The sequence below is a fragment of the Chiroxiphia lanceolata genome, chromosome 17 (genome assembly GCF_009829145.1).
Source record: "Chiroxiphia lanceolata isolate bChiLan1 chromosome 17, bChiLan1.pri, whole genome shotgun sequence".
In the NCBI taxonomy this organism is placed as follows: Eukaryota; Metazoa; Chordata; class Aves; order Passeriformes; family Pipridae; genus Chiroxiphia; species Chiroxiphia lanceolata.
This window is the reverse complement of record NC_045653.1, coordinates 4,819,869-4,834,974: the sequence shown is the minus strand read 5'-3', so window position 1 is coordinate 4,834,974 and position 15,106 is coordinate 4,819,869. Positions and strand designations below refer to the sequence as shown.

The following is a 15,106-nucleotide window of genomic DNA, read 5'->3' as shown; positions in this document are numbered from 1 at the left end:
TCAAAGGGAACCAGCTTTAACTGGATCAAACCCCGAGCCAAAAGCATAAACACTAGGAGGAAGTTTGGCTAAAGTTAAATCATGTTTTATTTAAAAATCTCCCTCTCCCTGTTGTAAGATGGAAACTCTCCATCTGAAAAGTGAAACTAAGATTGGAAACAGTCTGCAGTCATTAAGCCTATGCTACTTTTTTTTTTCTCTCCAGCTTCTCAAGTAAAATATCAACTGGCTCCACTGTCAGGGACAGGAAACATTAGTAATAAGTTCATAGATTTACATTTTCTCCAGGGAAATACAGGAATATCAGAGATCAAAAGTTGGAGAAAGGAGTTATTTTTATACAGTGATTTGCAACCAGCATTCATTGAGGGGAGTAAATAAATTACAGGCCCTTCACTTTGGGGTTGTTTAAGTTCTTTTTCTTTAATGCTGTCCTTTTTAACTACTGTAGAGAGTCTGTCAGGCCTTACACAGAGCAGGGAGACTTTCCTGCCTGCCAAAGGGGCTGTTCTCCAGCAAATGTAGTTGGCCACTGCAGTTGGTTGTCACGTGTGAACATACATAGGGGCCCGTGGGCAGGTGGGCATTGGGGTGGCTCAGGGTAGGATGTAGGACAGGCCAGCCTGATGTGGGGGGAAAATATGGGGAGATGGCTCTGCTGGCCAAAAAGGTGCATTTGGGGGCTGTTAAACCCAGCCAGGTACCCGTGTGAGGCAACACTACTGCTGGAGCTGGGCAGCACTGGGGCTGTTGGGGCCCCAACTCTGCCTCCACTGCTGGCTCAGCCTGAGCAAGGCAGTGTCTGTGGGCACCCCGCTGTCCAGGCAGGCAGGGGTGGCCCCATGGGCTTCACTGCCACCCAAGGTGTCCTCCCCCACAGCAGGGGGCTTGTGGCACCCCTGGCTCCCCGGGCAGTCTCTGCCTGAGCTCGTGTCCCAGTGCCCTGGTACACCCAGTGCCCTGTGCTGGGTCTGCTGCCACAGCCCCTGCTACCCCACACCACAGGGGACCACAGCTCCCAGGGTCGTGTCCCCCTCATCTCCAGGTCACCCTCAGGGGCTGAACCCCGCTGGCAGGGTCAGGGGTGGCAGGGAGCCAGTCCCAGCCATGGTGGAGACACTGGAAACTTTGTCCAGGAATTTTGTCTGGTGTCATCAATTAAAGGTGAGGGACTCGCTGGCTGGGCAGGATAATGAATGATGGTTTTAAGTACAACTGGAAAAACAATAAAATACTCTATTAGGGTGACACAGCTGTGAACAATGAACATTAAACAACTTCACACTCGCAGAGCTGCTGCAGCAACACTTAGCCCTGGCGCTTGATGGATTCCTGTTTGGAGTGCGCCTCGCAAAGCCACTCTCCGTCCACCCCGGGCTGGGAACTGCTCTCTCCTTCTCCTGCTTAAAAATACATCCACATAAAACGTGCTTTAAGAATCCCTTAAGGTTCATTAATGTCACAGGCAGGGGAGGAGAAAAGAGTTGGAAGGCCTTGAAGTACATGTCGGAAACACTCCAGAGAAAACTGTAAATGCTGCTGGGATGAACTGCAGGCTCTGGAGGATCAGTCATGCTGCAAGACTATTTATTTTCCAGTCTATTTTAAACACTGGACTGTTTCAGATAAGAGTTGCCTGTGGTGGCAGACAGGATCGTGGGACTGGTGTGCAGGAACTCATGCCAGATTCATTTCTGGGGAGTATTTCCTCCCTGCCTTGATAAATCTGCCTTGTCTGCTGTACCAGGTTACTTCCTTTGGAGTTCTCACTCCTTATTATTACTTATTAAAATTGCCTGCAAATAGCACTTGGGCTTCGTGCAACATCCTGTATGACAATTCATCCTTCTCGTTATCTCAAAGCTGACAATTCCCACCAGGGCCAGAGAGGGTGGGTGGAAAAATGCCTTGAGAAGAAACAGAAATGGCCATCCCTTCTTTCAAGGCTGGAGAAACCACACAGGGGAGGTTGGAGAGAGCAGGAGATAAGTGGGGACTTCCCCCCTTCCGGGACAAAACCAAGAAAGGGAAGAAAAGAATCAAAGCCAGCAACACCTACGAGCACCCTCCTTCACCCGCTGGTGCTGGGGTCCTGGGCTGGTGTTCAGAGGGGTCAGTGAACCCCCTGCGACCTGACCTTGCAAACTGCCCCCCCCTTGCCTAGATGTTATCTAGGAAATGGTGCTCAGGTTACACAGCTTGGTCGTGCAGGGCTTTTGGCTGCAGAGAGTGAACCTACGTCTTCCCTCTGCACCTCCAGACACGGCCGTGCGGAGAGGCCCGGGCAGGGTCACTGGCCTCTGGACTTTGGAACTCTGCTGCATCCCTTGCTGTGGGGAAGAGATACGACATTTTGGTGACTGGGGCTGTGTGGAGGGGCAGGTCTGGGGAGTTGAGCTGCTGGTGGAGCCGGATGCTTGTTCCTATAAGAGGGCTGCAGATGGCATTGGGTGCAGATGCTGTGCTGGAGCTGCTCTGGGGACGACTCTCCTCACCTTCCTGTCCTCCAGGGCTTCATCCCCAGCAGTGTGAACCAATGGGTTGAAGCTCCTGGCCCTCATCAGTCCTCTCAGCCTGATGGAGTCGAAAAGTCCACTTTGACTCCTGCAAGTGTGGGGCATTGCCACTGGGGAGCTGCATTGGTTTGAGACCGCTTCCACCCTGAGCATCCCTCGTGGAGGCACAGCAACAGCTTCTTTGGCTCCATCCTGCCAGCCTTTCCCAACCCTAACCACGCTCCATCCAACTCCTCTGCCAGCTCCCAGTCTGAGCCATTCCTGCCCAAAGCAGCCTTTTCCTGGGCACGTGCTCTCTATCTCTGGCCTGGGCACCATGGCCCTGCTCAGGGATGGTGCTGCCCTGCACATGTGGGCTTAATCACAGAGCATCTGCTTCCCATTGCAGCCTCCCAGGGCAGGTTTCCCTGGCAGTCTCCTGCAAGGGTGCTAATTTTATGTACACAGGCTGCTTCAGCGAGGTATCAGGAGAGCTGGGCAGCAGCAGGGGGACAGGGGGCTCTGCCCTGGTCAGGGGTAGCAGGGAAGAGGGGAACCAAGGCAGCGCAGAGGGAGAGACGCTCCACTTCCCACTGGGGCCGTAGGGAAGTTGGAAGCAAGTCTCAGAGACACTTGGCCCGGCACAGCAGCATGGAGGGATGCCAGGGACTATTTTGGGAAAGCTTGCTCATGGTAACATCCCAAGCCCGGGGTAGCACTGACATGGTGTCGCTGGCACAGCCCGACCCACCCCAAAGCCAGCGGGTTTGTGAGACGGCTCCTCGTGTGCGGTGATGGGCAGCCCCAGCGCCAGGCAGGAATCTTAACTATCACTTCCCGGCCACAGGTCCTAGAAATGGCAAATGCTGCTGGTGCCAGACGATGCATGACTCCTCCAGACATTTTGGAGAAGCCTCTGGAAAACTGTCTCTTCAAGGGAGCTCAATTTTGGCTTTCTAAATTGAGGCTTCCCAAATTACTTTTGGAAGCATTAGCCATTATTATTTTCCTTCTTTCTGTCTCATCGCAGTATTTTCCCTGACACTTGGCGATAACAGTGTCCAAGCACTTCATGCTCCCCAGGAGGGGTCCCACGCCATAATACCCCCAGCTCCCACACTGTGACAGTCCCCACGCCATAACAGCCCCAGCTCCCACACTGTGACAGTTCCCACTGCTGTGCTGGGTGCTGCCATCACCCCCGTCCCCAGGCAAACAGGGGTGATGCTGAGCAAGAAATTCTCAAGTCTTTCCTTGGCAATGGGCAGGGAGCACTGTAAACCCCGGCTGTGCTGCAAACCCACCCAGCAGAGATCAGTGCCAGGGGTTGCCAAGGGTACCCAAGTGCCAGGATGAGGGGCGAGAAGGTGGCTGTGGTGGGGTAGGGCGGGGATAATCCCGGCATCCCTGTGGCCGGGGCTGCTGACAGCAGCATATCACCCTCTGAGAGACCTTCAGCTGCACAAGGAAAACCTCAGAGCGCTTTGATCTGTGCCGGGTCTCCTTGATGGAAAGCAGGGACCGGTGGCGGTGGCTGCAGGATGAGCCCTTCAGCTGCTGACTCTCCTGACTGTCCCGGAGGGACAGGGCTGGCTGCCCCTGCAGCACTGAGCAGTGCTGGCCTCACCAGTGGGGACTGAGGGGGCACCCGAAATGCATGTACACAAGCAGGCTTTTGGCTTGTCTGCTGGGTACACCAGCTCCCTGCCACGGGGCTCAGAGACCTCCTTACAGCTGCCGCTGTGGTATGATATTCCTCACTGTGCATGGAAAAGAGTGCATGTGGAGGTGATGTGCCCTGACCAAGGGTGCAGAGTCAGTATTGGAATGTGATACCTGCACCCACCCAGCTCTGCCAACCTGCCCTTGCTCGGTGCCACATGGTGGCTTTGCAGGTGTCCCCCATCCAAGGCTCCAGATGCTGTGGGGAACAGCTCCAGCGCCCAGGAGTCCAAGCCCAACCTTGGCAGGGGCTCCCTGTCCTGGCTGCTCTCAGCACACCCTGCCACACTAGGGAGGATGCTCATGGGAGGATGCTCAGAGGGTGAGGAGAGGAAGGCTGGGGGTGCCCCATGTGCAAGTGGCTCCTTGGCACACATCTGTGCCACGGACCCTCTCTGCCCCTCTGCTTGCTGATGTTATCCTCCAGCCAGGAGCTGGAGCATGCCGGGAAAAGCTTCCTGCATCTGCACTCACAGCCTCCCCCACGCTCCCTCCCACCACCCTTTATTTATGGGACAGCTATTTCCTTTCAGAGAGAAGTAGCCAGCAGTATGAAATGGCAAAAGGGTTTGAATGAAAACAAGGTGTTTGCTTAAATTGCGGAAGATTTGAAGTTTCCGATGGGTGATGGTGTGTGACACCCCAGCCTTCCCTTCCACCCCTGCAGCTGGCAAGGACTGCAGTCCCTGCCCCTCAGGCACGTGCCAGTTGCTGTGTTGGCTCCTGTGATGCTCTGAAGACCATTTGAAAGAAACCATTTGCCATCCACCACAGTGTCTGCATTCAAAAACTGGCCTTCAGGTCCTCACCTGAGTCACAAGTACCGACAACTATGATTTTTTCCAGCAAATGTGGGCCCCGTGTTGCTGCCCTCCAGCTCTCTATAAGGGATGATGGAAAGCTAGTGCTGTAAAGTGAGGTTTAGGGGGCAAAATTTGGATAATATTGATCACAGACAGCAGCTGCCATAACCAGGGCAGTAAACTTTCCTACTCCAGTACTTCTTTTGACCTAAAATAACTTCTGTCGGGGAGGTTGAGACCCCAAACTATAGGGCCATATCTGAGGATGCTCTGACCATTGTGGTGGAGGTATCTGGGGGACCAGGTCCCTGCAGCTGCACACAGGCTTTGAAGCCAACTGGATGGGTAGGACACAGGGAACACTTCCCAGCACTGTGGTGTTACCCTGGCTGGGCACCTCTGCGCTGGCTGGGAGCTCCCTGCACCTCTGCGTTTGTTCTGTCACCACCTCGAATGGCAGCAGATACCTTTATAGACAGAGGAAGGGCTCTGTCTGTTCCTGCCCCTCTCCTCAGTGAGTCGCAGCTCCAGTGCCAGCCGCTCGTCCTGTGGTCCTGGGGTGACATCCTCTCCTGACACACATCGGTTTCCTGCGCGCGGCTCTCGCGCCACTTCCTACCCCGCTTCGGTTTCCACCAAGCACTGCGTGTCACAGAGTGTGTGGGGGGAGGAAAGAAAAAAAGAAATAAGACGAGTAGCTTTTCTTTCTGTGGACTGCACAGGCTGGGCAGGCAGTGCCCGTCCCCACGGCCTGGATGCTCAGGAGCATCCCAGCACCAGCTCACCCATCGTATCCGGCTGGGTGAGGAGAGGTCATGTCCTGTGATCACCGATGCTTTGACACCAAAACTCACTTGTTCCTTTATTAACAGCCTGATTTCTGAGGTTGGTGAGAAGGGCAGGTGCTCTGCCCCTCCCTGGCATACCTGAGCTGCCGGGGCTGGGTGCTGACACCCCTGTCTTGATTTTAGGGCAGTGGGGGGCTGCCCTGTCCATTGCTCCCTCCCCTGCCCGCTGCAGGGCCACTCTCCAAACCCACTTTCTGCCTCATCAGGAAAGCGGGAAAAGCGATCAATGGCTCCAGCTCTGGCTTTAGAAAGTGGATTAGGGCCAGTGAATAGGAACTGTCTCTCTAATGAAGTGCTATTACCAACAGGCTAATTGAGTAATGACATAATGCAGGCCCTTGAAGCTCTTTATAACGGGCCATGACTCCGTGCGGTGACACGCCGCCACTTCCTCGCCTTGCCCTGCTCTGCCTCCAGCACATCGAGGCAAAGGAGGCTCAATGTGCAGCACCATCCTCCCGGAGCAGCCACAGACAAAGTGTCGCCAGCATAACCCTGCGTGGAAAATGCGGAGGTGGAGGGGAACCCGGACTAATTAGCTCGGGAGCCGCCAATCTCCTCCATGTGAAACGTGAGCCTTTTTATTGGGAAAAGTAAAACAGGCCTCGCATTGCTTTTAGGGAGCCCAGTAAAACAGAAGGTGATCCATAAATATGTATGTTATGCTGGATTTAAAATACTTTCTGATGATTTTCTAGGCAGATATCCAATAAGTTACAGCACAGCATTGCTCTTGTAGAGCGGTCGGTGCAGGCTGGTGGGGAGGACACAGGTCACTCCTGTGCATGCACCGGTGTCCCTTGTGCCAAAGTGTCCATCCTCAGGTAAAGAAATCGATTATATCACCCTTATGGCAGGTCACTGATGCTCTGCTGGTGCAGCCCTGTGGTGGGCATCACCCCTTGTCCCACTGGTTTGGGGGCAGGCAGCGAGGCAATCGCTGGCAGCGTGACCGTGCCCAGAAAGGCGAGTACAGGCAGTGTAAGACCACAGTGATCCCTCAACCCAGACCACCTCCATCCACAGGGAGACATCACCTTTATTTTAATCCTCCAGCCTTGTGTCCCTTCCCCAGGCCTACCTGGCTCTCTCTCTCTCTGCATTTGCTGTGCTTTGTCTCCATGGGAAGACTCGCACCTCCCCAGCCTCACGCTATCAGTTCATCATCCGATTAAAGATTAATTTGAGATTATTGCTCATGTCAATAGCCCAGAGCCAGAAAAACAATGGCTACACCTGCAGCTTGTTTGTGAGCCCAGTTCCTTATGGCGAGCTGTTAATGGATGGGGGCTTTCACCAGGACTGCCTGTTGACAGGGGCTCTCTGAGCCCTGCACCAGCACCTGCTGCCCTTGTCCAGCCAGGAATAACCTCACACACCTTCCGAGGCCTCCCACATCCCAGCTAACTCAAGTGGGAAACCCATGTTTCCTCTGCTGATCACCCCACGAGCCATCCCTGCCACAAAGCTCCGATCATTCCCTTCCCCAAATCAGAAACAGCCACCCAGTGATTGGCTTTAATAAGGGGCCTTTCCCTGGATTTTGCCTGGTTTCTGTTTGTTTGTTCAGCTTTTTCTAGGTAAGGTAAGAACCAAAAGAAGAATTAGGCTGCTACACTTTGCAGGGGCTGAGCTTTGGCTGCCATCTCTGGGGACTGCATGCTTTAATGCTGGAAATGCTCCTCTGTAGGCTGTGGGGGATCCAGGAGATCACAGAATCACAAGGAGAACATTTCTGTCAGACAGGACAAGAAAGTGGAAATTTTTTTCCTTTCTACTGCCCTGGAGGTGGGAGGAGGCATTCTGGGGACCCCAAAGCTGCTCTTCACCCTCACAACACAAGGACCAGGTGCACCTCGTGCCTGTCCGTGAGAGACATGGGGACAGAAAGGGGTAAAACAGGCAATTTTGGGAACTGCAGCCTCCAAATCACTGAGGAGATGAAGCTTAGCCTTTGCAAAGGTGGCTGTAATCCTCCCGCTTCCCTTGTCATCCCCTCTGGGATACTCCAGATGCTAACAGAGGCAGGACAGGACAGTTTCAAACAGTGTTATGGAAGCCTTAAAGCCCCTTTTTAACCCGGTATCTCTGCTCCAAGGGGGTCCCACGGCAGGGTGGGTTTCCCAACACCCTTAATTCTGCGTAGGGTCAGGGAGGGGGGAAAAACACTAGTCGTCTGTGGGAAGAAAAGGCACTTTGTGGTTTCCCTGGAGCCTTTGAAAGGGCTCCAGGAGCTGAGGGGACGTGCGTGCTCATTTAAAGGTCCTGTGGAGGTCCGTGGAAATGAAAGAGCGGAGTTCAAACGCTCGACGCCGCGGCCGTGCCACCGCCCGGGGAGCGCGGCAGCGCGGAGCCGGCACCGCCCGCACCCCGGCACCGCGGCACGGCCAGCGGGGCCCCGCTACCTGCCGGGCGCTTGATTGAATCCCGGCTTTTACGAGCGCTGACACCGTAATCTGTTACAGATGGTCACACAAGGTGGTCACCAAATGGTTCCTCCGTTAATCGCCGACTGTGTGTCCCCCCCCCCCCCCCCCCCGTCTTCACGGCTCCCACCCCCCAAAATGCAGCCTGTGCTACCTGGCTGAGACAGCCGGGCTGCGGCAGCGCCTTGACGGTGCGTTTAGTCCCTGCGGCACTAAAACCGAGAGGGGCGAAAAAACTCATGCTGAGTTTTCACCATGAACCCTTCAGCCTTCGTTGTGCAGCACGGGTTGCCTGGACAAGCGCAGGGGACCAAGGGCAGGGGACCATGGCACCGCTGCCAGGGATGCTGCTCGGCAGGTTTCCTTCAGAAAAGGAAATGAAAAAGCAATTGCAATTCATCCTCAAGCCCAGTCCCGGGTGCATTTCTCCATCACAGAGCCCCCAAGGTGTACGGGGGCAGAGAAAGGCCAGAGGGGATCACCCTTGTCTGCAGCAGGCTTGAGCTGCACCCAAAGGTGTCCCGGCCGTGGTCCCCAGCCCTCTGCTCACCCCAACAGCCCTCAGGTGGAAATAGGAAATACTTTTGCAGTAAGAAAATGAGCAGCTGGTCATAAGAGCAGAGATTTGGGCCACATCAATCCCCCTGCGACGGGACAGCAGCTGGTCCAGACCTGGGCATCATCTGGGGAGGTCCAAGGCACTGCTGAAGGGGCGGGACATCACCTGAGCAGCCGTGTCCCCAGGGCACAGGGTGCTGGGCAGGGCAGGGAGCAGATGCAGCAGAAACCCAAGTGCCAGTGGGCTGAGCTTTTGTGATTCAGAACAGGCAGCATTTCTTTTTTCCAGTGTTTTAAGGCTGCATTTGTGTTTGAATGCCAGCGGGATTTGTCAGTCGAGCCTGGGCTGTTCACCACCCGGTTTATACCTTCCCTCTAAAAGCCTGGCGTCCCAGCCAGGCGCTGGACAAAGCCAGGAACACAACTGAGAGCAGCAAAGCTTGCTAAGGAGGAGGTTTCTCACAGCTCTCACTGCCGGCCTGACCAATATTAGTTGAAGCCCATTGAGAGGGAGCTGGCAGGAGTCCCCGGTGTGTGCCACTGCGGGGATGAAGCAACAGCCTGAATGACACGGGAAAGGGTCAGGGTCCCCATCTGGTGACAGCCATGGCACACGTGGGCGGGGGGAAGGCACAGCCGGTGCGGTGCAGGGCCCTGGTGGGGCTCTCACATGTCAGAGCTGCAAAGCCAACCCCGGCCGGGGGCTGCTGCTGCTCCCAGCGTACCCACTCCTCGATCCTCCTTTCCAGCTTCTGCAGGTGGTCCGTACTCAAAATTGGTCTTTTTTTTTTTTTTTTAACTATTTAGCTGCTTTTGCGGCTCCAGGATTTTATGGATGGAAAGCTGAAAGTAATTAGTGCCCCTCCCCCGCTTCCTGTTGGGAAAAGGAAGAAAAAAGCACACACAAGAGCAAACCCAAAACTTCCTGCCCTGCTTAATAATCGAGTAATGAGTCCAACTCGGCTGGGAAAGTCAGTTTATACCGGGTGAGCTCTTAATTAAAGAAGGGCCAAGCAGCAGCTCTGCTGACTTTTACAGCCACACACATCTTCCTGCTCCGAACAGCCCCTGTGAGAGGCACTGGGAGCCGGACGCCCACGGGCTGGAGGGGGATCAGAGCTGGAGGGTGCCTGCTTTTATTCCCTGGTTGGAAGCAATGTCCGGGAGATAGCACTAAGGAAGTGAGGGGGGGAGAAGGACAAAATTGCATCCCCTGGGGGAGGCAGGCAGCAAGCCTGGCTGCACTGTCCCTGAAGCACCCCAGATTTGTAGGAGGCTGGGAAGTTGCAAGGCAGGTGCTTTGGGGCATTGGGAGTTTCACTATGGAAATCCTGGAGGCAGGTATGGGTGGGGTACCCCGGAGGACCCACCCCTTGGTGCCCCCCAGGTATGGAGGCACAGGGACAGCCCCACCTGTGCTGGCTGAAGAGCTCTTCGGTGACAACAGGATGGACACACCTCTGCTGCCACACCACCCACATCGGGTCACCCACCAGGAGGCTCAGCTCCCTGAGGCATCTGGTGCTGGAGCCATCTCTGGGGAGGCTCAGGATCCTGCCAGAGGCAGTCCCATCATCCCAGCAGGGGCACAGACCTGCTCCCCATGCTCGGAGAGTGCTGAGGGACACGGACAGGCTACAGGTGCTCCAGCAGTTCCGTAGGGAAGCCAGCACCCACCTGGGCAGGCTGGGAAGGACAAGGCAAGCCATTGTGCTTTCCCCACACAGAGCCTGGGAGATCCACTGCACCCCCAGCCCACATCACTGCACAGCTGCCCCAGCCCTTTGACAGGAACTGACTCAGCCTGACTTTTCCTCTCCAGAGAAGCAACTGCTTCACAGATCCCTGCCTGCAAATGGCACTTGCCAGTCACCTGCAGCCAAAGGCCAGGAGCACCAGGTAGAAGAAGAGCTGAGCCCAGCCCCCTGGTCCCCAGAGCACTGCCCCCTCACAACTGCACATTCGACCCAGGCACCCACAAAACCCTATTATAAATTAACCATTTTATTGAATATCAATAAACTGTATATAATTATATAAAAAGTTTCATCATTACAAAATTGTGGCACAAAAATATAAATACCAGTGTACCTTTGAAATGTAAACATCCTCTTTGTAATGATTCCATGAAAACAATGTCCAAAGAAAGATGCATTCAGGAGGCACCTGTCAATACCCATAAATAGGGCTTTTGGCACACACCTGTCGATGGGCAGCCTTGGGACAGGCCACCATTGTATCAGCTGACAAGTGCCTGCTATTAGTCACAGTTCTCTTGAAAAGCAGTTGTTAAGAGTCATATTAACAGGTGCTTGAGTGCATAGCTGCTCTGTAAACAGGGCTGGGGTTTGAAATGGCTACCCCTGCCTTTCATGGACACTGTTAATCTCGCAGGCATTGCAAATTGTCATTGTGCTGGGGAGAAGCAGCTGCTTCACAACTACTGGGATACTGTATTATTGCATAGTTACACCTTCTACAGGCAGTGTATATACACTCGGGGTGGGGAGGGAGGCAACGTTTTGTCCTTCATTAAAAAAATATTGGTTTTTAGAAGTTACCAAGTGGTTACGATGTTAAAAAAAAAAAAAACAAGACAACAAAACAAACAAAACCAAAAACCACCAACAGAAAAACCCCACCCCCCCAAGCTACATGGTTGCAGTGTTCGGTACCAGCGTGGGGCCAGGGTGCAGGTCCAGCCCTGAAAGGTGCCTCTGGCAGAGGGGGCACCTGCCGAGGGGCTGTGGCAGCAGCAGGGCAGGCTCAGGGCTGTGCCCCCCGAGTTTCACACACTTGATTTGCCACCCACACTTGCCACTGAGTCCAGTCCTGCACCCCCAGACGCCAGGATGGGAGAAGTGGTCAAAGCACCAAGCCTGTCTGAGTTCAAGAAGCATTTGGACAATTCTCTCAGGCACATGGTGCGTGATTATTGGGGTGTCCTGCGTGGGGCCACGAGCTGGACTCGATGATCCTGATGGGTCCTTTCCAACTCAGGTTATTCTATGATCAGGCTCTTGCATTGCACTGGAGGCACCGAGCGAGGAGTGTGAGGGTCTCAAGGGCCAGAGGAGCTGCGTTCAGCCCGGTGCACACTGCAACGGCAATGGAGGAATCTAACTCCTACAGAAACTAGTTATAATATAGGTATTTGTGATGCGAGAGGCCGGAGGAGTGGAGTCCAGTCCTCAGCGAGAGCCGGAGCAGCCTGTCTCCTCATGCTTGTGGAGCAGCGACATGCGGGAGAAAGTCCGGGAGCAGGTTTTGCACTGGTACTTCTTTACATCTGAATGGGTCTGCAGGTGGGCGCGGAGATTAGAGCGGTCAGCAAAGGCCCGATTGCAGTGTGTACAGGAAAAGGGCTTTTCACCTATGGGACAAAGAGAAACGCTCCCAATTAACCAGTGCATCAACACATGAGGAATATCAAAGAAGGAGCCATTCATTAGCCAAAGTTTGTGCAGAGCACAGTGAAAAGAAGTGCTGGCTGTTATTGTTCGGAGGGAAAGACGGGTATGTACAGCATTGCTCGGGGAAGAACCGCCGGCTTGGGAATTGCCTACTCCCAGAAAAATCTCTCCTATGAACCACGGAAAATTAATGCTGGAAACATCTGCAAGCAGCAAGGCTGCTGCACGTACAAACGAAGACACGATACTCGTCTCCTGCCCGGAGCCAAGCAAGGAGTTTGCAGCGAGGCAGGAAAGCCAAGCGCTGTGTGTTAATTATATCATAGCAGGCAGCGGCTGCGAGGCGCCAGCCCAGGGTGAGTGGAGCTATTTCCTCCGCGCTCCCCCTTCTCCTGCCCAGCTCGCATTGAAAAGCCTGGCCAGGGCGAATTCCTCCCAGAAAGACTCTTTTGGAGGAAACAAATGTGTATGCTCAATTTGGAAAGCACAATCAAGTCTACCCGGCTTCCTTCAGCCATCATCTTTAGCACGTTAAGAGGGTGTGAAATCAGTGCCAAGTCACAATTACACTGTCCCGCAGCCCCACAAAGGATGCTCGGGAGATGCATTGTCGGGGCAGCGGGGTGGGCTGCAGCTGCGGCACCCAGAGCCGCGCCAACAGGTGCCTCCAGCACCTGCCCACAGGCCTCACCCCAGCCTTGCACATCTCGGCAGCGGACGTGCTTGGAGCCGGGCTCAGCGCTGCCAGCGGTGGGCAGCCGGGACCGGGGCTCTGCCCTGGCCGGGAGCACTAGGTGGTGTGGGCAGAGGGATGATTTCGGCATGGCAGTGCCCAGGAGGGAGGGCTCCAAGCAGTCTCACAACTCGTTTACGAAATCATGGTGAAGCGTGTGCTGTCGCACTGCGGCCAATGGGTCAGCTCCGGGGAGGCACTGCAGCTGCACAGGTTTACAGGCTGGGCCTTGACCCTGCGCTCGGTTTCAGCCAAGAGGATATTTAAAGGACATTTTAGAGAGATGTGCCAAGGGGGTCTGGGAAGCCCTTATCTTCCCAGATAACAGCCGGCCCGCCGATTCGCTGGGGGCAGCGGAGCAGGGAAGCGGGAGGCGATAAGAGAGGGAGGGAGAGGGAGAAGAGGGGACCTTACCGGTGTGTGTCCGGATGTGGCCCTGCAGCAGCCAGGGCCGGGAGAAGGCCTTCCCGCACATCTTGCAGACGCAGGGCAGCGTGTGGCTCCGGATGTGCATCTTGAGAGCCCCCAGGCTCACATACTCCTTCTCGCAGTATTTGCAGCTGAAAGATTTCCTGGCCTGGGCGTCGCAGTGCAATTGCTTGTGCTTGGAGAGCCCGGCGAAAGTGGAGTACGCTTTGGCACACTGGGCGCAGCGGAAGCGCTCGGCAGCAGCGGGGGCCGAGGCCGGGCTGGGGGGCCCCGAGCTCTTGCCTTCATCCTCCTCGCTGGAGAGCGCCGTCAGGTCCAGGGCGGGGGTCGCGCCTCCCGCCGCCTCGCTGCCCGGGCCGCCCGGGAACAGGCTGGAGAGCAGCCCCGCATCCCACACCACCGGCGGGTAGTAGGCGCCGGGGCCGAGCACCTCGGGCGGGGGGATGACGGGCAGAGGGCACGTCTCGTACAGCAGCGGGGCGGCCAGCACTGCGGGAGGCGGCGGCGGTCAGTGGGGCCCGCTGCTCCCGTAGGAACGGCAGCGAGGGGCCCCGACCCACCGCCTCGGGCTCCACGCCCAGGGGCGCAGGGTGCCCAGCCCACCCGTGGGAGGCTCAGTGGGACCCGATCCCAGCCCATCCGTGAGAGACCCGCGCCGCACCCCGGAGTCAGAGGAGCAAAGGGACCCCAGACCGCCCCATGGAAGCCCAGAGCCCCTAGCCCGCCCCGAGGCAAAGAGGACCGACCTCACATCACGAGGGCCCGCGCCCCTGCCCGCCCAGCCGCGAGGGATGGGGCGAAGGGGACCCCATGCCCCTGCTCATTCCCGGCACGGGAAGCTCCCCACGCACCCATGCCCAACCCTCGAGGGAGTCCCCGGTGCCTCCGCCCAACCCAGGGTACCAGGAAGCGGCTCAGCATCCCGGGACAGCAGGAAGCGGCTCAGCATCCCGGGACACGGAGGATCCCGCGCCCAACCCCACGCGACGTGCACAAAATTGAAAAAAAACCCACAACAACACCCACCCCCCAAAGTCCCACAGCTCTGCAACCCTGCGAAAAGTCGGTCAATCCCAGCCCGTTCCCGTGTGGAGCCTTAGGAAGATTCCGCACAGGAGCCCCCACCCCACCCCGCGGAGCGCCCCACGTGCACGGCCCGTCCACGCACCGGCCTGGCTCTCCAGCTCGCTGTAGTTGGGCTTCTTGCTGGCCGAGAAGTGCTTCTTCACTAGGAAGGAGCGCGGCATCTTGCAGCCCCGGAGCCGGCGCCGCGGGGCCGCCGCGCTGCCGCGCCCGCTGATATGTGCGCGGGGCCGGGGGGGCGGCGCGGGGCGGGGAGGGCGGTGCGGGGCCGCCCCCGGGGGCCGCAGCCAATGGCCCGGGCGGGACGGGGCGGGCACCGGGCAGGTGTTGGTCCTGCCGCCGCCGGGGGCCGAGCCGAGCCTTGGGGAAGGACCCGGGGGCTGCTCCCGGGGGGCGGGCGGGTCGCCCGCCCGGTGCCGGAGTACGAGCGCTGGTGCTGATCCAGATGCGACGGGCCGTTCCCGGCTTCTCTCCGAAGTGTTTCCCCGTGCCACGCTCCCCGTGGGTCCGGCCGGTGCTCCGGAGGGAAGCGGGCAAAGAGCCGTGCGGGTGATCCACGGCCCATGCCCGGTCCGGGCGGACCGGACGCGGCGGGG

The 15,106-nt window shown here is 56.7% G+C and overlaps 1 protein-coding gene across 1 annotated transcript; it reads right to left on the bottom strand.

Moving 5' to 3' along the window:
- Window positions 1–10,840: 10,840 nt before the first annotated feature.
- Window positions 10,841–14,674, bottom strand: SNAI1 (snail family transcriptional repressor 1). The gene is made up of 3 exons (XM_032704973.1): window positions 14,596–14,674; window positions 13,413–13,916; window positions 10,841–12,225 (listed from the first exon to the last, which is right to left on the bottom strand). Exons 1-3 carry the CDS (start codon window positions 14,672–14,674, stop codon window positions 12,044–12,046), a joined length of 765 nt encoding a protein of 254 aa, XP_032560864.1. The 3' UTR covers window positions 10,841–12,043.
- Window positions 14,675–15,106: the final 432 nt, after the last annotated feature.

Coding starts and splice junctions, on each gene's coding strand:
- SNAI1 (XM_032704973.1), bottom strand. CDS start 14,674: ATGCCGCGCTCCTTCCTAGTGAAGAAGCACTTCTCGGCCAGCAAGAAG. Junction 13,917..14,595: donor CGAGCTGGAGAGCCAGGCCG/GTGCGTGGACGG, acceptor CGCCTCCCGCAG/TGCTGGCCGCCCCGCTGCTG. Junction 12,226..13,412: donor CCACATCCGGACACACACCG/GTAAGGTCCCCT, acceptor TTTGTCCCATAG/GTGAAAAGCCCTTTTCCTGT.